Source organism: Scyliorhinus torazame, chromosome 21 (genome assembly GCF_047496885.1).
Source record: "Scyliorhinus torazame isolate Kashiwa2021f chromosome 21, sScyTor2.1, whole genome shotgun sequence".
Lineage (NCBI taxonomy): Eukaryota > Metazoa > Chordata > Chondrichthyes > Carcharhiniformes > Scyliorhinidae > Scyliorhinus > Scyliorhinus torazame.
In genome coordinates, this window is record NC_092727.1 from 11,930,985 (window position 1) to 11,950,586 (window position 19,602).

The 19,602-nt window shown below is 49.8% G+C and overlaps 1 protein-coding gene across 2 annotated transcripts in view; it reads right to left on the reverse strand.

The window, feature by feature from the left end:
- Positions 1 to 1,586: 1,586 nt before the first annotated feature.
- Positions 1,587 to 19,602, reverse strand: part of bace1 (beta-secretase 1) — a 143,709-nt gene continuing 125,693 nt past the window's right edge. The window contains exons 4-9 of one of the 2 annotated variants that reach the window (XM_072486514.1): positions 17,775 to 17,912; positions 13,348 to 13,482; positions 12,570 to 12,671; positions 8,456 to 8,605; positions 6,957 to 7,128; positions 1,587 to 2,460 (exon numbers count right to left, since the gene is read on the reverse strand). In XM_072486514.1, coding sequence (XP_072342615.1) covers positions 2,219 to 2,460; positions 6,957 to 7,128; positions 8,456 to 8,605; positions 12,570 to 12,671; positions 13,348 to 13,482; positions 17,775 to 17,912 — 939 coding nt within the window. In that variant the 3' untranslated portion in view covers positions 1,587 to 2,218. The remainder of the gene's footprint in view (positions 2,461 to 6,956; positions 7,129 to 8,455; positions 8,606 to 12,569; positions 12,672 to 13,347; positions 13,483 to 17,774; positions 17,913 to 19,602) is intronic. The other variant, XM_072486515.1, reaches the window with a different exon arrangement.

A 19,602-nucleotide genomic window follows, 5' to 3' on the forward strand; every position in this document is an offset into this window, starting at 1 on the left:
ATTGCCTCCTTTATCAATCCTATCACTGCCGTACCCAACCTCTCTGCCCTCAAATCCTGGTCTCTTCTCTCTACCCTTTCTGATTGGTCGCCTTCCACTATTTCCCTCACAGCCCCATCAAACACTGCCCTGTCTTTATGCTGTGCTGAGCCATGTTACAGCTATTAGTACTGTACTGCCTTGAGCACATAATAGTAATCTTTATTATTGTCACAAGTAGGCTAACATTAACAGTGCAATGAAGTTACTGTGAAAATCCCCGAGTCGCCACATTCCGGCGCCTGTTCGGGTACACAGAGGGAGAATTCAGAATGTCCAATTCACCTAACAGCACATCTTTTGGGACTTGTGGGAGGAAACCGGAGCACCCGGAGGAAATCCACGCAGTCACGGGGAGAACATCCCAGGGTAATGACGATTGCTATCTAGTTTCCTTAAGAACGATGCTCCACAAAGAACTGATATCACAATATTGCAGACCACCTGTAATTACAGCCGCACATTCCTCCACCTCGTTAACCATCCCTGCCCCAGTGTGCAAGACTCATCTCAATTGTTTCTACCAAATAGGTTTTGCCAACAAATGAATGTAATCTGCACCTGAGGTTGAAATCCATGTTAATAGCGGAAAACCTTGTGGAACAAGTTGGAAAGTTACCAAAACTTGAATCCACAAATTGCATCTGATTTTTATATGTGTAACATGTGAACAAAGCAATGTTGTCTTATTTCACTCTGCCACCAGCTTTGGCAGCAGTTTGATATCGGTAAAATTTTGGCAAGTTAACAAATGAGTGTTGCCTAATCAGTTTAGCTGTTAAAGTATTAAAAAAACTGACCAATATGACATTTGTGTAAATAGGGCCAATATAACTGGGTCTTAATGGTGACTGGTATAGAGACTAGTACACAACTTCAGCATAGGCTTTCTGGTTCCGAGTTGAAGATTTGCTATTAAAACACCATTTAGCTCACGAGGGTGACCAGAGTTGGGTAATCTCAAGAAGAGCTGTATAAGGCAATTGGGTTCTGGTTGTACTGTAACATCAGCCAAGTTTAAAATGTACAGATTCCTCTCGGTGGCTTAGCTGACTGCGCAAGTGACCCATACAATCCCGGAAGTCCCAAGTTCAGACTCCAGTCTGTGTGCCGGGATGCCTGCCCTCCTAGTTAGGAAAATATAGAATTGGCCGCAGCACTCTGGGCTCGGATAGGGAAAATCAGCCATGGTTCCCGATGCCGATGAGCATCCAAAGGCCACTGCGGGAAATGTACCCACTGTGCAAATGGCACTATCAGGCTCAGCTGCGGTGGAAACCACGACCATTGACTTGTTTACATTTATTATCGGGTTTGCATTTGGTAAATCACTTGGGGCAAGTACTAAGTTTGCCCAGCATCTATTATACGGTAACTGTGCAAAGGTTCCTGGTCTTCAGGAGGAAAAGGAAAAGAAGTCATTGCGTGGTCATTGTAACAAATGTCACAATAATCCGATGCTGCCCTATAAATGTAATGCAACTTAAATATGCAATCCTGCAATGTATACATTTCTAGACATTTACACACAAATGTATACACCACACTTTGTAAATGGTAAGATAGTGTTAATGTGCTGGTGGTGTAAAACCGTATTGCACTCAATTGATATTGGCCATTGTTGCACTAGTCAGGCCAGGGATTAACAATAATCAAGGAGATGTCATTAACAATCATTTCTACTATTCACATATTTTCCATTAGTCCAGCAGAACATATGATGGAATTCGGTTGGTTATAACCTAAGATGAGGAGTTTGACAAATAAAAAAATGTTTCTCTGTGGCTTACATTTAGAGATTATTTTTAAAGTGATACTTAAGTGGACATCTCCCAGTAAGTTTGACATTTCGCATGGGGGAAGGAGTTGCGTACCAGCATTGTTGACTTACTGAACTCTCGAACGTCACTGCCGATAGGGTGTTGGGCTGCCCTGTGCACGTTCAGTCACAGCTCAAGGAAATGATCTGCCTGAATAGTAATGCAATATGGAAGGGCCTGTATATCTGGGAAGTAATCTTGTCTACTCTACAATTGCTGCGAGTCTCAAACCAGCCACAACTCTTGGTATTGAAGTTTCGAAACAACCTGCTCTTCTAGCGATCACTGTAAACTGCTTCATTGTTAAAAAAGAAAAGGGAAAAATAAGTTTTCTTCCATTTCGAATAGTTCATCCTCGTTCACTTCAGCAGCGATATGTCATCTGCAAAGTCATCGTGCTCACGGCGAAGGCAACGGAAACAACGCCACTGAAAGACCATCAGGCACAAGGGGAGCATGAAGAGCGCGCAGATGGCCGCCATCACATACGCAATTGTCATCAGCGTCGACTCGTCTGTCTGGGAAACGTTGTATCCGCAGTCTTCCATGTTTGTGCTAAAAAATGGACCCTCCACCGTGGCTGAACGGAACTCATCGTGCACTGAAAGCAAAGGAGAGAACATTAGTCTCTGAGCTGTCGGGGTGTGGTGTCACCGAGAAAACCCTCACAATATATTGGTTATTCTAACGCATTTTACTGTTTACCTCAATATTTTGCCCATCTCTAAATTTGGTGCTAGTATCAGAAATTTTACTCCAATGGCAGATACAACTGGCTGCCTTCGATCTTTATTTGCTATTCCTGAAAGACAGCCCCCTTGGTCATTCACTCCAAGCAGGTTATTAATATTGCAATTGTTTGACCCAGGTTAGAATTCTGTTGCAAAGAGTGTTTAAGGTGAATTGGGGTGCCGCATTCTGTGTGGCATTGCTATTCGAGACTTAAATCCAGTTCAAGCTCCTGCTGGATGCTGAGCTGGTGAAGGTGGTGTGTAACTGGGACACAGTGGAGCAGAAGGTGCAAGTTTCAGGTGGCTGGTCTCAGGCGCTTGTTGCAATGAACCCAATATTATCCGCTTCAGGACCACTGGCTGGGCAAAGGAAAATCAGCCAAGTTATTCATTCCTGATTCCAGTGAAGGGAAAAAAAATCCACAGCAAGAATATTGTCAGAGCTAAATCAAAGAACAAGAACAAAGAACAAAGAAATGTACAGCACAGGAACAGGCTCTTCGGCCCTCCAAGCCCGTGCCGATCATGCTGCCCGACTAAACTACAATCTTCTATACTACCTGGGTCCGTATCCCTCTATTCCCATCCTATTCATGTATTTGTCAAGATGCCCCTTATGTCACTATCGTCCCTGCTTCCACCACCTCCTCCGGTAGAGAGTTCCAGGCACCCACTACCCTCTGTGTAAAAAACTTGCCTCGTACATCTACTCTAAACCTTGCCCCTCTCACCTTAAACCTATGCCCCCTAGTAATTGACCCCTCTACCCTGGGGAAAAGCCTTTGACTATCCACTCTGTCTATGCCCCTCATAATTTTGTAGACCTCTATCAGGTCACCCCTCAACCTCCGTTGTTCCAGTGAGAACAAACCAAGTTTATTCAACTGCTCCTCATAGCTAATGCCCTCCATACCAGGGAACATTCTGGTAAATCTCTTCTGCACCCTCTCTAAAGCCTCCACATCCTTCTGGTAGTGTGGCGACCAGAATTGAACACTATACTCCAAGTGTGGCCTAACTAAGGTTCTATACAGCTGCAACATGACTTGCCAATTCTTATACTCAATGCCCCGGCCAATGAAGGCAAGCATGCCGTATGCCTTCTTGACTACCTTCTCCACCTGTGTTGCCCCTTTCAGTGACCTGTGGACCTGTACACCTAGATCTCTCTGACTTTCAATACTCTAATCCAAACTCACTGTGGATTTATCTAATTAAGCAACTGTGAACAGAACTGGGAACCAGCTGAAATGGAGACAGTGGACAAGAGAGAATGGAGATTCGATGATTAGATCAGCACAGCCAAAGTAGGAAGGGCGTGCAGATGGCTGCAATTGCGTACGCGATTGTTATCAACATTGACTTGTCTGTCTGGGAGATATTAACCCAACCAAGTTCAGTTTTTTAAAATTCGTTCATGGAATGTGGGCATCATGAGGGCAATTAAGAGTCAACAACATTGCTGTGGATTTGGAGTCACATGTAGGCTAGACCGGATAAAGATGACAGATAAGTGAACCAGATGGGTTTTTACGACAAATAACAATGGTTTCATGGTCGCCTTCAGACATTTAATTCCAATTTTTGTATTGAATTCAAATTTCAGCATCTACCCTGGTGGGAATTGAACCCAGGTCCTAGAGCATTATCCTGATGCTCTGGATTACGAGTCCAGCAACAATAACATTAAGCCACTGCCCCGTCACAGAGATATACAATGTTGACAATGGAGAGCCATGCTGCACATCCAGCCCTTGTCTACAAAGCTTTGTCCGCCCAGCCACCTTTCTCCGCTGAGGGAAATGTTGATTGCAGGGGGCAAGGAGTACTTTGCACAAGTAACTGTTTGTTCCTCGTGTGCAAGTCTGGACAGTGACTGCAGTTGAGGCTTATCTTATCTTCACCCAACTAGAGAAACAAAGTGGGAGTACAGTGAGGGAGAGAGAGATTGAGTAAGAGTGAGGACTGGAGTGAGAGAAGGGGAAAGAGAGAGGGGAGTGAAAGAAAGAGGAGGCAGGGTGGGGGAGAACGAGAAAGAGAGAGCAAGGAGGTAGAGAGAGATGGTGAGTTACAGGCGAGGAGCGACAGAGAGAGGGGAGTGAATGAGGGAGAGGAAAGGCAGAGAGATAGAGAAAATGAGGAGAGTGAGATAAAGAAAGGGAGAGAGATGGAGGCAGAGTGACAGTGGAAAGAGAAAAAGAGAAATATGCATACTTTCCAACAGGAGTCAGCACATGGAAAGCAAGTGTAGTGAGCTCTGCCTGATTTAATCCAATTGTACCAGCTCCAACTCTACCAAATACTCTTCTTAACCAGTCATTATTATCCTTTTTAAATTTATATTTCCCCGTGCCACCATGAATCTTTGAGGCCTGCAAACAGACTTCTTCCATAGTCGCTTTCTGTGAGGCATTTGCTGGTGTGTTAGAGGCTGCTGATCTCAGAGAACATTCAGTCAAACCCTTATCCTCCTTTCTGCAGTAAAGGAGAAACATTTCAGCGATCTGAGCTACGAGTCGAGTCAAACTACAAATTCAGACATTTTAACACCACGTTGCTCTTAAATGTTTCACTTATTCATTAGCTTTAGTATGTGAAATAATAGAAACATTAATATTGGATCCTAAAATTGACTCGAGTGTCTTCTGAACATTGCAATGAAGTAAAGCACGTTATATTAAAGCATGTTGTTACTTTACCTTTTCACAGCTAGTGCTGCGGATGCACGGGGAGATTTGTAATCTGATTAGAAAAAACCACATGCTATGAAGTAGGTGCTAAAAACTATTTTACAGCTTCCATTCAGAAACTTACTTTAAATCACTAAAATACGGAATGAAAATAGCAGAAAACTCGAGATCACTAAAACATTTTCCATCTGTCATCTTCCTTTAGTTGATATTGAAATCTTCAATTCCCCTTGTTCCTCTTTATCATGTTGCTTTATCGGCCTTCCGGTGAGACTTTTTAAAAAAATGTACACTTATCGTGAATATTTTGTGCTGATTGTAGTGGGGCCTCCAGCAGCGACGTTTGGGGTAGCAGGGGAACTGGTCGGCTCCTGTGGGCCCCCTCCCCGCTGGGAGTGGAGTCTCTGAAAGACTGAGGGGCTGAGACAGATGCAGTCCAAAGATGTGCAGGTGAGGTGGGGTTACGGGGACAGGGTTACGCAGAACAGCAGCCAGGAGCTGGTCACCAGAACAAGCTGGAACAAAAGTGAGAACCCAAAGAGGACGGAGATCTGGGGCATGAGCAGGGAATGCGCTCTGTAAATAGCTTGAGTTACACTTCCATTAAGGGTTGATACTACTTTGATGCCAGTGGAACAAACAAAAAACCTTCATGCAGTTTGTGTGCTTAAAGGGCAGCACGGTAGCACAGTGATTAGCACTGCTGCTTCACAACGCCAAGGTCCCGGGTTCGATTCCCGGCTTGGGTCACTGTCTGTGCGGAGTCTGCACGTTCTCCCCGTGTCTGCGTGGGTTTCCTCCGGGTGCTCCGGTTTCCTCCCACAAGTCCCAAAAGACGTGCTTGTTGGGTGAATTGGACATTCTGAATTCTCCCTCCGTGTACCTGAACAGGTGCTGGGGTCTGGCGACTAGGGGGATTTTCACAGTCACTTTGTTGCAGTGTAACTTGTGACAATAATAAAGATTATTATTATTAAATTATATGTTATATTATCGAGGTAAGGGGTAATAGCTTTGGGGAATGGTGTCCTGGTCGGTATCATGTAATTCCAGGTCAGGTCTAACGCAGAGTAAAGCTTCCCTCATCTTTAACAATGTACATCAGTCCCAAACAATCTGACAATTTACCATCTCCCACATCAGCTGTTCTGTTGCCTTTCCCTGTGGATTTACCAGATATGAATGAATGAGAGCAATTATTGGGACAGGTTTGTTGCAAGGGGTCATTGGCTATTAGAAACAACGTTAAGATTTTCTAAATGCGATATGTTATATCTCAAGGAAAAGGGACCATGCAGGGGTGCAATATTGTGGAAGAGCAGTACAGTGTTAAGATGCATAGGTTTATTCCTGACAGACACTTTCTATCTCAGCCTTGCCGAGGTAAAGATGTTCTGACAACGGGAAGGTTGGTGGTGGTGGGTGGGTGGTTACGGGTAGGCACCTTCCTATGAATATGGAAAGATGGGAGTCCCTCCGTGGGCCAGTCTCATGTTCGTGGTAGCAACGTTCAAAGAATCAGGAGCAGATCAGTCATTCGCACACTTAGTTGGATTCGGCGCCTGGACAGGAATCCCAAGAGCTAAGGGAAGGATTAAAAGGATGACGACGAAAGGGGACTCCATCGGGTATGACCTTCGCACTGGAAGCACATACACTGATTTGGTCACACTCACCGTGACAGGTGCTAACTGCGAATCCAATGCGTTTGTGAGCACGGTCGAAGACTACGTAAAACCCTTCCATGATGACGGCACCCATCACGGTTCCTGTGGTAGACTGGGAGATGGCAAACTTGTAGCAGTCATCCTGAGAAGTGGCCACATCTTCAACCGGACGCAGATATTGCTGTGAATAAAAGAAATGGAGGATCAGAAATCAATCACACATTCACGACAGGGTTGCAATTGCCCAGGCGTAGAACCCTCATTCACCAGCATAGTGACTGGCGACTTTCAAAGAATCATAGGATAGAGTTTTAAGGATGACAAGCAATCGGCCCTGGCCATCCCGAGAATCAACGCCTAATGCACAGCCGCCAACCCTCGCACCCAGACTGCCGTTTAACGCAGAGCGTCGATTTGCAGTGGGCGGGAACGTCCGCCCGGCGTTGGAAGGAGGTCCTGCCAAGAGAGCTGTTGACCAATCAGATTGGTCGACAACTCTTCAACCCGGCCAGGCGCAGCGCTGCAGTGGCCAGATGCGGTACTGCAATGCTGTGCCTGGGGCTAGCGGCAGGAGGGAAGGGGATGCCTGGCGGTGTTTCGGGGAGGGGGGGCGTTGCTATTGTGACTGGGTGGGATAAGGCCCTTAAATGGCCACTTAAAGGCTCTAATAGGTGAATGGACGGGTTTCCTGCCTGAGTCTCTGCACGTCCAAACGTGAAATTGCATCTGCGTTTGAGTGGGCAGGTTCCCGGGGTCAAATGCCGTCCATTCAATTTTATGCTCCCCACCCCCACATAGGGGGGTGTACAATTTTGCCCACAGAATGGTAACAGTGCAGGAGGAGGCCGTTCGGCGAGCCTTGGTCATGCCAGCTCCCTGTAGGAGCAACTCGGCTAATGCCATTCGCCATCCCTTCCCTGGTAGCCCTGCACTCTTTTTCTCCCCAGGTCTTTATCGAATTATTCATCTCATTACCCTGTACTGGACTAGGAATAGCTAGAGAGGAAGATCCCAGTTTCAATTCTTGCTCGGTCCTGCACTAACTGAACTTAATTAATTATTTGTTTTTGTTCTGTCCTGGGATGAGGGCATCGTTGAGAAGCCCAGCATTTATTGGCCATCTCCAGTTGCCTGCGAGCAGGTGTTGTCGATGTACTGAGTGTTTTACTAGATCATTGCAGAGGTCAGTTCAGAGTCAACTACATTGCTGTGAATCTGGAGTCACATGTCGGCCGGACCAAGTACGGAGAGCAGATTTCCTCCCCTAAAGGGCATTAGATTTTTAAACAACCTGGTAGTACCATCTCTTTCCTTAAATGAGACTAACAGCTCACAAATGAAGTTCTCGCACCCTATCTATCATATCTATCCAATGGCGACTGTTCTGAAAGCTGGATATACAACCGATGTGAAACAAAAACTCATTATTAAGGAAAGGTTAAATCCATTAAATGTTAGAATTGAGGGGGGGGGGGGTGGGGGGAGAGGAACCCATCTTGCTAACTTACTTGTGGCAAGATAGTGATTTGGAAAGATTGATTAGTGGCCTCCCCCATGAGGTAGAGCGATATTGTTGGGAAGATGTGCCAGGGCGTGGTGCCAGCCTGCCAGCACACCAGCTGCTCACCCAACCAGAAGCCATCAGGGAATTTCTCAGTCTGTCAAAAGAGAAAAAAAGTTTTAAAAAAAGGAAGGTAGTAATGACGATCATGAATATTTCATTATCCCAAGAGCCGATAATAAAGAACAGATGTTGTACAAGTTTCCAAATACAGTTATTTATCATTTAAACGTGCATTTGCGTGTTATGTATATTAAGATATGGCACAAGGGAGTCCGACCATTGCAAAGTCACAAAAGAGACATATGAGGAAGGCCATTGGAGCTCAACCATCCATAAAGGAGCGACAATTGTGCCCCAATTGCAGCATTTATTTCTTAAATGATTGCAGATTTTTTTTCTCTCCTTTCTCTCTTCAGCAGGGTCCCGACCAGATGTTCACTGCTGTGTGTGTGAAGAGGCACTTCCTCCTATTAGTCTTTTTCAACATCTCCTCCTTTTGTCACAAGCGATGTCCACGACTATCTATAACCGGAGGCGCCGCCTGTGAGATCGTTACTTGGTTGCTTCCCATCGAGATTGAAAACCTACGCTTTTTTCCCCATCTTTCCTTATAAGCCAGTCATTTGATGTTGGCGATCACTTTGAACAGCTTTTCACTTCAGTGTCTCCAAAGACATAAATGTCTTCCTCCAGATCTTGGTAGTCATGCTGATGAAGTGCAGTGAATAGTTTACGCCTGAACTCTTTCACCTTATACTGACTTCGATCAGTGCTAAGTGCTCCACTGTAACCATCGGGCATGTTCAGCAGCCGCTCCGCTCAAAACTCTGCAACTCTTCCAACTTCACCTTAAACCAATTCAATACCATTTATGGAATACCTCTGATGCCGATTAATTTTCTTCCACTTTACCACTGAGGCACTGTCCACCCACATACACATTTTAAGCTTGTCGCTTGGGTGCCTTGTGATTAGGCTGTCCACCCCCCCTCTCCTAGTTTTGTATCACCTGTAAGTTTCCCAACTTTGCCATTCCACAATTTTCAGGGCTGCCGCTTTCATTTCCTCCACAGTTAGGTTGTCTAATGAAGGAATCAATCTACAACTGTGGAGACAGGACTCCGCCTGAAACGGAGAGATTCCCCAATGCGATGAAGCTGACAGCACAATATAGACTATCCATCGTGAATGTTCAGAGGAGCATGAGGCTGTGACTTCAAGCTAGTCGCCTTTGAGGTTCATTCTTATTACTGCTCAAGATGGTACCTCAAAAAGTAACTCCCAAAGGCCTGAATATCTCCCCCAAATGTAGAGTTTGAAGCACTCTCCCTCAATGTATTTTATTGTTCGATGTGCGGTTAAGGAAAGCAAAAAGAAAGAACTGGGGCGCGATTCTCCGACCCCTCGCCGGGTTGGAGAATCACCGAGGGGCGGTGTGAATCTTGCCCCTGCCGTGTCCCGAATTCTCCGCCACCAGAGAATCGGCGGGGGGGGGGGAATCGCGCCGCACCGGTCGGCGGGCTCCCCCCGCGATTCTTCGGCCGAAGTCCCGCCGTAGTCAACCCTCGCCAGCCGGCGTGGATTGAACCACCTACCTTACCGGCGGGACTGGAGGCACGGGCGGGCTCCGGGGCGATCTGGTCCCGGGGGGGTGCCATCACGGTGGCCTGGCCCGCGATCGGGGCCCACCGATCGGCGGGCGGGCCTGTGCCGTGGGGGCACTCTTTTTCTTCCGCCTTCGCCATGGTCTCCACTATGGCGGTGGCGGAAGAGACCCCCTCCACTGTGCATGCGTGGGGATGCCGTGAGCGTCCGCTGACGCTCCTGCGCATGCGTCGCCCGGCGAAGTCCTTTCGGCGCCGGCTGGCGTGGCGCCAAAGGCCTTTCCCGCCAGCCGGCGGGGCGGAAATCACACCAGCGTGGGCCTAGCCCCTCAAGGTGAGGGCTTGGCCCCTAAAGGTGTGGAGGATTCCGCACCTTTGGGGCAGCCCGACACTGGTGTGGTTCCCGACACTCCATCACGCCGGGACCCCCCGCCCCGCCGGGTAGGGGAGAATCCCGGCCCTGGTATCTATATGGCATCTTTGACAACTTTAGGATGTTCCAGATTACATCTAAATTAAATACTTTTTGAAGTATAGTCACTGTTATAATTTAGGAAACACCGCAGCCGATTTGGCTCAGCAAATTTCCACAAACAGCAATGTAATCGTGGTAGATAATCTCTCTGCGTGATGTTGGTGCAGGGATAAATAGTGGCCAGGACATTGGGTAGACCTTTTCTGCCCCTCTGCAAAATATTCTTATCTAATGCCCATCTGAGGGGTCCAGACTGGGTCAAGTGTTAATGTTTCATTTTAAGTTACACATCCATTAAATGTTTAAAGTGTTGCACATCATCGTGGCTAGATTCTAGAGTCATTTATTTTCCTCAGCTCTCCTACAAGTGCTGACTCGTGCGGGCGTGCAGAGTCATGGGCACTGGTCGTCCTCCTGTGTTTCACCCAAGTGCTGTACTTTAATCAGTAACACCTACACAGCAAGGCAGCACGGTGGCGCAGTGGTTAGCACTGCTGCCTCACGGCACCGAGGACCCAGGTTTGATCCCGGCCCCGGGTCACTCTCCATGTGGAGTTTGCACTTTTTCCCCCGTGTCTGCGTGGGTCTCACCCTCACAACCCAAAGATGTGCAGGTGGGTGGATTGGCCACGCTAAATTGCCCTTTTATTGGAAAAGAAAATGAATTGGGTACTTGAAATTTATAAATAAATTTTAAAAATCTCTGGTAATATTAAACGCCAAGTTTAAATGATTTGCATGATTAAGAAAATGGTTTAAATGATGAAATAAATGGGAATTTTTGGCGCGGCACGGTGGTTAGCACTGCTGCTTCACAGCGCCAGGGTCCCGGGTTCAATTCCTGCCTCGGGTCACTGTCTGTGCGGAGACTGCACATCATCCCCGTGTGTGCGTGGGTTTCCTCCGGGTGCTCCAGTTTCCTCCCACAGTCCAAAGATGTGCAGGTTAGGTGGATTGGCCAAATTAAATTGTCCCTTAGTGTCCAAATGTTAGGTGGGGTTACTGGGTTACGGGGATAAGAGTGGAGGCGTGGGATTAAGTAGGGTGTTTTTTCCAAGGGCCGGTGCAGACCCGATGGGCCGAATGGCCTCCTTCTGCACAGTGAATTCTATGATACCTGGATCGTGAGTAAATGCAGGGTAATCAACCTCGAGAGCCATCGTACTACCAGTCCAAACTTGATATCAGATGTGTGGACTTACCCACAGGAATCACCCGACAACGATCGAGAGAGGAAAGAGGTCAAGGGAAGATAGAGGTGTACGAGATGAGGACTGGTTTGAATAAGGTAGACGAGGTAAAACTATGAAACTACAAGGACTAGCGGACACAGATTTAAGGTTTTCGGCAAGAGACGGGGGGGGGGGGGGGGGGGGGGGGTGGGTGGGTGGGGAGAACATTTTTTACACAGCGAAGGATAATGACCTGGAATTCGCTGCCCACAGTGGTGGCTGTGGAAACACTCCGTGATTTTAAAAGGAAATCAAATGGGCACTTGAAGGAAATAAATCTGCAGGGCTACAGGGATCAAGTGGGGATGTGGAACTGATTGGATTGCTCTAATGGCGAGCAGACATGGATTGGAAGGGCTGAATGGCCTGCCTCTGTGCTGTAAATGACTATGATTTTGTTTATCCTCCCCCTAGGTAAATGAGGCCAATCGTAGTGTCCCTATAATTGTCTGGCTGCGATCAACTACCTCTGCAGATAAAGCCTAAACCTTTCTGTCAGACGGAGTCCTACGGTATAATTGGAGTGTATCTGAAGGAACCACAGAATGATGCAGCACAAAGGAATCCATTTGGCCATTGTACCTTGCGAGCTCTTGAAAGTGCTACCCAAATACTCACACACTCCTACCTTTCCTCCACTGAGGATGACAATTCCAACCACTTTGCGAGGGAGGAAGGAATGGGGCGAAATAACAGGCTTAAACATACGGTGTCAACTTTCTTTCCTTTTAAGAAACGGTACTTAACAGAAGACGCGGCTTTGATGGATTTCACCGCGGCCTGGAACACCTTCTTGGGTAGCCGGAGGTTAGTGGTTCCACTGTCTACGATGCTCTTGTCGTAATTGTACTGAGGAAAAGGTGGAACAGAACAGAGGGAATAGCGTTTCAAGCCCAAATACATAATGGACGACGTACAAATGAGAATAAGTGACCAGTTCGGTTGAGATTCTAGAAATCACGCAACAGTGAGGTAGACAAGTGGCATATAGACATTATTCAGTCCCTGTTGTTAAATTACAAAAGTTTTCTTAATCTTGGCGATAATGTTGCAAATAAATGATGCAAAATGTCATCATATCTTATTTATTAATTGTATTTTATTGAGAATAAGTTCAATAAGGGCGGCACGGTAGCACAGTGGTTAGCACCGCTGCCTCACAGCGCCAGGGTCCCAGGTTTGAGTCCCAGCTTTGGGTCACTGTTTGAGCGGAGTCTGCACGTTCTCTCCGTGTTTGCGTGGGTTTTCTCCGGGTGCTCCGGTTTCCTATCACAAGCCCCGAAAAACATACTGTTAGGTCATTTGGACATTCCGAATTCTCCCTCAGTGTACCCGAACAGGTGCTGGAGTGTGGTGACTAGGGCATTTTCACAGTAACGTCATTGCAGTGTTAATGTAAGCCTACTTGTGACAATAAAGATTATTGCTATAATAATAAAGATTTTTATTGTGTCAGGTTGTGTGCGCTCCAGCCCAATGGCTTGTGTTTAGTTGAGTGTGTAGGAAATGTGTGGGTATCTCTCACCTCTTTACAATCCAGATTCAGGTCCCGTCCATTGATCTCAATCTTTACTATGATGACTTCATAGTACCACTCCTTCCGGATTGGTGTAAACCAGATGTTGCCCAGATACAGAGAAGAGTCAACTCCACCAATTATCTATGTGTTGGGAGGAAAGTGAGAAGTGGTCACATATAAAGTCGTCCCGTAGCTCAGTAACACACCAACATTTTCTCCGTAAACATATCTGCAGCCATCACTTGTAACTACTTCATGAAGTATGTGGGCTCAGATGAAAACTGAGCCATATACAAGAATAGCAGTGGATCATTTAGCCCCTGAAGTACATTCCACCATTCAATTAGATCATGGTTGATCTGTATCTTAACTCCATCTACTCCATGCACACTAGATGTTTCCAAGTTTCATCTCTTTCTGGGTACCGGGTTAGCTGATCTCACTCAAAGCTCAGAAAGGGAATTAAAAATGGCCTTTTCCCTGCCCTAGCTAGTGAGATACATCATGGCTGCCATAGAATCATAGAATTTACAGTGTAGAAGGAGGCCATTCGGCCCAATGAGTCTGCACTGGCTCTTGGAAAGAGCACCCCACCCAAGCCCACACATTCACCCTATCCTCACACCTCCACCCTGTCCCCGTAACCCCACCTAACCTTTTTTGGACACTACGGGGTAATTTAGCATAGCCAATCCACCTAACCTGCACGTCTTTGGACTGTGGGAGGAAACCGGAGCACCCGGAGGAAAGCCATCCTTGGTCTTTAGCTAGCATGGTGAGGAGGGGAGTGACCTCCCTCCAACCCATCGCCCGCTAACACTCTTTTTCTGGGCTCATGGTTGAAGAATGGTCAAATTGGACGGCAGCTGTCAACAGCGAGAAGCATCCCGGTTGAGGCTGCCTTCTTCAGGAGAGGGAATAATACAAGAAGTGGGAGCAGTGTAGGCCCATTCTGCTCCTCGAACCTGTTCAATCTTCAAATAAGAGTGTGGCTGATCTTCGACACAACTGCACTTTCCTGTCTAATCCCGATATCTCTCGATTCTCTTCCAACCCAAAAGTCCATCTATCCCGGGCTTGTGTACACTCAACAACTGAGCAGCTACAGCCCTCTGAGGTAGAGAATTCTAAACATCCACAACCCTCCAAGTGAAGAATCTCGGCCCAAAAGTGCCCACCCTATTGTCCTGAGACTCTGCCACGTATTTAACTCTTCAGCTAAGCGAAAACAGCTGCTCAACGTCGACCCTGGCAAGCCCCGGGGGAGGCCATTCGGCCCTTCAATCCTGTTCCGCCATTCATCATGATCATGGCTGATCATCCAACTCAATAGCCTGTTCACGCTTTCCCTCCATAACCTTTGAGCCCCAAGAGCCTCATCTAACTGCATCCTGAAAACAGGGCGGGATTCTCTGGCCATTCACTGGTGGCTGGATTCTCTGGTCAAGCACCCCCCCCCGCTTGGGGGTTTCCAAGCGGCGTGGGGGGGGAGCTTCAATGGGAAATCCCATTGACAAGCGGCAGGAGTAAAGAAACCCACCGCCAGCGAACGGAGAGAAGAAGCTCGCCGTTCGCTAGCAGCATTAACGGGGTGGAGCATCCCGGCCATGTCCACAATGTTTTGGCCTCGACTGTGGCGGAGAGTTCCACAGGCTCACCAACTGGGTGAAGAAATGTCTCCACATTTCAGTCCTAAATGATCTACCCATTGTCCTCAGACTGTGATCTCCCAGCTCTGGACTCTCCCCATGAGGTTCACCTCTTACTCTTGAAACTTCAGAGAGCACAGACCCAATTCTACTCCAGCTCTCCATATACTGCAGCAATCTTTGGCTCAGATGTGTCTTGAAGAAACTAGCAAAGAACAAAGGACAATACAGCACAGGAATAGGCCCCTTTGGCCCTCCAAGCCTGTACCGGTCATGACACCGTCCCTTGGCCAGAACCCTCAGCACTTCCTCGTGCCGTATCCCTCTAGACCCATCCTCATAGAATCATAGAATTTACAGTGCAGAAGGAGGCCATTTGGCCCATCGAGTCTGCACCAGCTCTTGGAAAGAGCACCACACCCAAGGTCCACAACTGCACCCTATCCCCATAACCCCATAACCCAGTAACCTCACCCAACACTAAGGGAAATTTTGGACACCAAGGACAATTTAGCATGGCCAATCCACCTAACCCGCATATCTTTGGACTGTGGGAGGGAACCGGAGCACCCGGAGGAAACCCACGCACACATGGGGAGAACGTGCAGACTCCGTACAGACAGGGACCCCCCTGGGAATTGAACCTGGGACCCTGGAGCTGTGAAGCAATTGTGCTAACCACAATGCTACCGTGCTGCCCGATCCTATCATCCATCCAACCATCCTATCCATGTATTTGTCGAGATGCCTTTTGAACGCCGTCAATGCATCTGCTCCCCAAACCTCCCTGTCAGTCAGAACTCAGTAAAATGATAAAAACAAACTCCTGGCCTGCTTCCTGGAGGGATTACGTTTGAAATGATAACTTGTCTTCCTCTGTGAGATGTCAACCGATTCCAATTCAAATTAACTGCACTTTATGAAAAATCTACAAAGCAGTCTCGCATGTTTGACTTCCGCAACGCATCTCACCAGATGAAGCGAGTACAAGCATTAGGTAATGGAATTTAGACAGATTTGCCAGGCACATATTTTCTTGTCGACCGAGGACAAGACAGGCAGGAGCGTCTGTTTTCAGTATTTCCCGACTGTCTCTCAGGTTTTGTTTTAACAATTGCTTCGCTGACAAGTCCACCCCTTGTCAGGGAAATGTAGGCGGCTATAAAAACAAGACAAATGCTGAAAATACTCAGCAGGTGCCACGGACAGAAACGGACCCAACGGCGGGATCTCCCTGCCCCTCACGCTGGCGGGATCTCCTTGCCCCTCACGCTGGCGGGATCTCCCTGCCCCTCACACTGGCGGGATCTCCCTGTCCCTCACACTGGCGGGATCTCCCTGCCCCTCACGCTGGCGGGATCTCCCTGCCCCTCACACTGGCGGGATCTCCCTGCCCCTCACGCTGGCGGGATCTCCCTGCCCCTCACGCTGGCGGGATCTCCCTGCCCCTCACGCTGGCGGGATCTCCCTGCCCCTCACGCTGGCGGGATCTCCCTGCCCCTCACACTGGCGGGATCTCCCTGCCCCTCACGCTAGCGGGATCTCCCTGCCCCTCACGTGGCGGGATCTCCCTGCCCCTCACGCTGGCGGGATCTCCCTGTCCCTCACACTGGCGGGATCTCGCTGCCCCTCACACTGGCGGGATCACCCCGCCCCTCACACTGGCGGGATCTCCCCGCCCCTCACGCTGGCGGGATCTCCCCGCACCTCACACTGGCGGGATCTCCCTGCCCTTCACGCTGGCGGGATCTCCCTGCCCCTCACACTGGCGGGATCTCCCTGCCCCTCACACTGGCGGGATCTCCCTGCCCCTCACACTGGCGGGATCTCCCTGCCCCTCACGCTGGCGGGATCTCCCCGCCCCTCACACTGGCGGGATCTCCCTGTCCCTCACACTGGCGGCATCGCCCTGCCCCTCACACTGGCGGGATCTCCCCGCCCCTCACACTGGCGGGATCTCCCTGCCCCTCACGCTGGTGGGATCTCCCTGCCCCTCACACTGGCGGGATCTCCCCGCCCCTCACACTGGCGGGATCTCCCTGCCCCTCACACTGGCGGGATCTCCCTGCCCCTCACACTGGCGGGATCTCCCCGCCCCTCACACTGGCGGGATCTCCCTGTCCCTCACACTGGCGGGATCTCCCTGCCCCTCACACTGGCGGGATCTCCCCGCCCCTCACACTGGCGGGATCTCCCTGCCCCTCACACTGGCGGGATCTCCCTGCCCCTCACACTGGCGGGATCTCCCCGCCCCTCACACTGGCGGGATCTCCCTGCCCCTCACGCTGGCGGGATCGCCCCGCCCCTCACGCTGGCGGGATTGTCCGGTCCTCGTCTCCGAGAATGGAGGTTTGTACGGCCCGGCACATCCGCGGGTAGTCGAATTTTCCCGGCCAACGTTTCCAAGCGGTAACCTTTCATCACAACAGTCCTGCCGGCGGACCGTCCCACCTCCCTGGAACATTAACCCAGACTCCCCACCGATGCTACCTGCTCTGCCGAGGATTTAGAGCTGTCTTTTGCTTTTATTTCAGGTCTGCAGCAGCTGCAGTGCTTTGCTTTTGTGAACGCAGCAGTTACTGACCCAGGGGACGAGCTGGACGATTGGGGAAGGCGACCGACTTGAAGCACTAACCACAGGTGCACTTAAAAGCCAACGTGTCTGAACACGGGGGACTGGGGAAGTGAGGTGGGGGCGGGTGGGGGGGAGGGAAACGGGGAACGGGGGTGGGGTGGGGGAGGGGGAGAGCGGGGGCGGGGGGGGGGGGTGGGTTGTACACTCACCATGCTCCCTCCCACAGACGATGCGGAGTCGGAGTCATTGAAGGAGAAGCCTGTCCCACAAAGCTGCAGTGAGAAGATGTTGGGGACCCTGGTCTGCTTCACCAGCGAGTCGAAGAAGGGCTCCAAGTTTTCATCGGGCTGCAGAGATAATAACGGGGAGGAGAAGGTCAGGATGTAACTCAAATCATATTCTTCCTTTAAAGGAACACTCATAAGACGCCAGAGTAAGCTTTAGGCTGTGGAAACTGATCAGAAATAACAAACAGGTCCAGCATGTAGGAGCGATTCCCAAATTCTGATGAAATAACACTGGCCATTCAGCCCCTCTAGCCGGTGCCACCATTAGAGCATCCAAGACTGGCAACAGCAAGCCAAGATTTCAAAATACGCACAAAAACATCACTAAACCAGCAAAGAGTCAAAGATCTGCAACACATGACAAGAAGAATAGCGAGCGGGGTCGGTGAAAGGAAAGGAATGTTGACGGAGACTGTAAAATAATCATCAGTTCGAGACGTTGGGCGGGATTCTCCATTTGGGAGACTATGGGCTGGACTCTCCGATTTTGGGGCTATATCCGGAGGAAGTGTCTGGTTTTACGACGAAAACGTTGGTGCCGACCCCGGCACCGATCCTCCGACCGGTGAGGGGCTAGCAGCCGCGCCACGTAAAATGCACGGCCTTCCTGATATAAACACCTGGAGAACTGGCGGGTCTGTGGGCGCTCATGCGCACGGCGACGATCTGCTGGGTTCCCGACCACTGAGACCACACGTCCCCCGCCCGGTTGGGGTACTGGGCCCATTAGGGGCGGAGCATCACGGGAGGGCCTTCAAGTGACGCGCAAACGCTGTCCCAATGGTGTGCAGCGAGCGACGCGGTGACGCCATTTCGGAGGGGACGGAGGGTACAAAAACTGCGTCAAACAGGCGCCGCCCCCAATTTCGGCATCAGATGGGATTCTCCCCCCCGATCGTCGATTACGAAACGGTGAATCCTTCTCACCGGAGCACCAGTTTTATGATCCCTTTGCAGTCCCAGGGAATCCCGCTATCGGGCCACCATCTTGAGTGGATTGTCGGATAGTGTGGTCCAGCGGCCGGCCACCCAACTGCCCCCGGCACCACCAATCGGCCCGAACACCCCACCCCTGCACTGCACAGCACACCCCACCCCTGGATTGCCTCAGTGCACACCCCACCCCTAAATACGGAGCAACTCGACTCCTCCCCTCCCGGGGCCCAGTGATAGGAAGACTCCCCACAGAGACCCTGTAATAGGGAGACCCCCCAACAGGGACTCCTGTAATAGGGAGACCCCCCCATGGGACCACTATAATAGGGAACCCCCCCCCCCAACGGGGACCCCTGTAATAGGGAGCCCCCCCCCCCCCACAGGGAACCCTGTAATAGGGAGACCCCCCCCCCCAACAGGGATCCTTGTAATAGGGAGAACCCCGCACCACAGGGACCCCTGTAATAGGGAGACCCCCCCACAGGGACCCCTGTAATAGGGAGACCCCCGCAACAGGGAACCCTGTAATAGGGAGAACCCCACCCCACAGGGACCCCTGTAATAGGGAGATCCCCCCCACAGAGACCCCTGTAATAGGGAGACCCCCCCCCACAGGGATCCCTGTAATAGGGAGAGCCCCCCCACAGGAACCCCTGTAATAGGGAGAGCCCCCCACAGGGACCCCTGTGATAGGGAGAGTCCTCACACAGAGACCCCTGTAATAAGAAGACCCCCCTCCCAGGAACTCCTGTAATAGGGAGAGCCCTCACACAGGGACCCCTGTAATAGGAAGACCCCACGACCGGGACCCCTG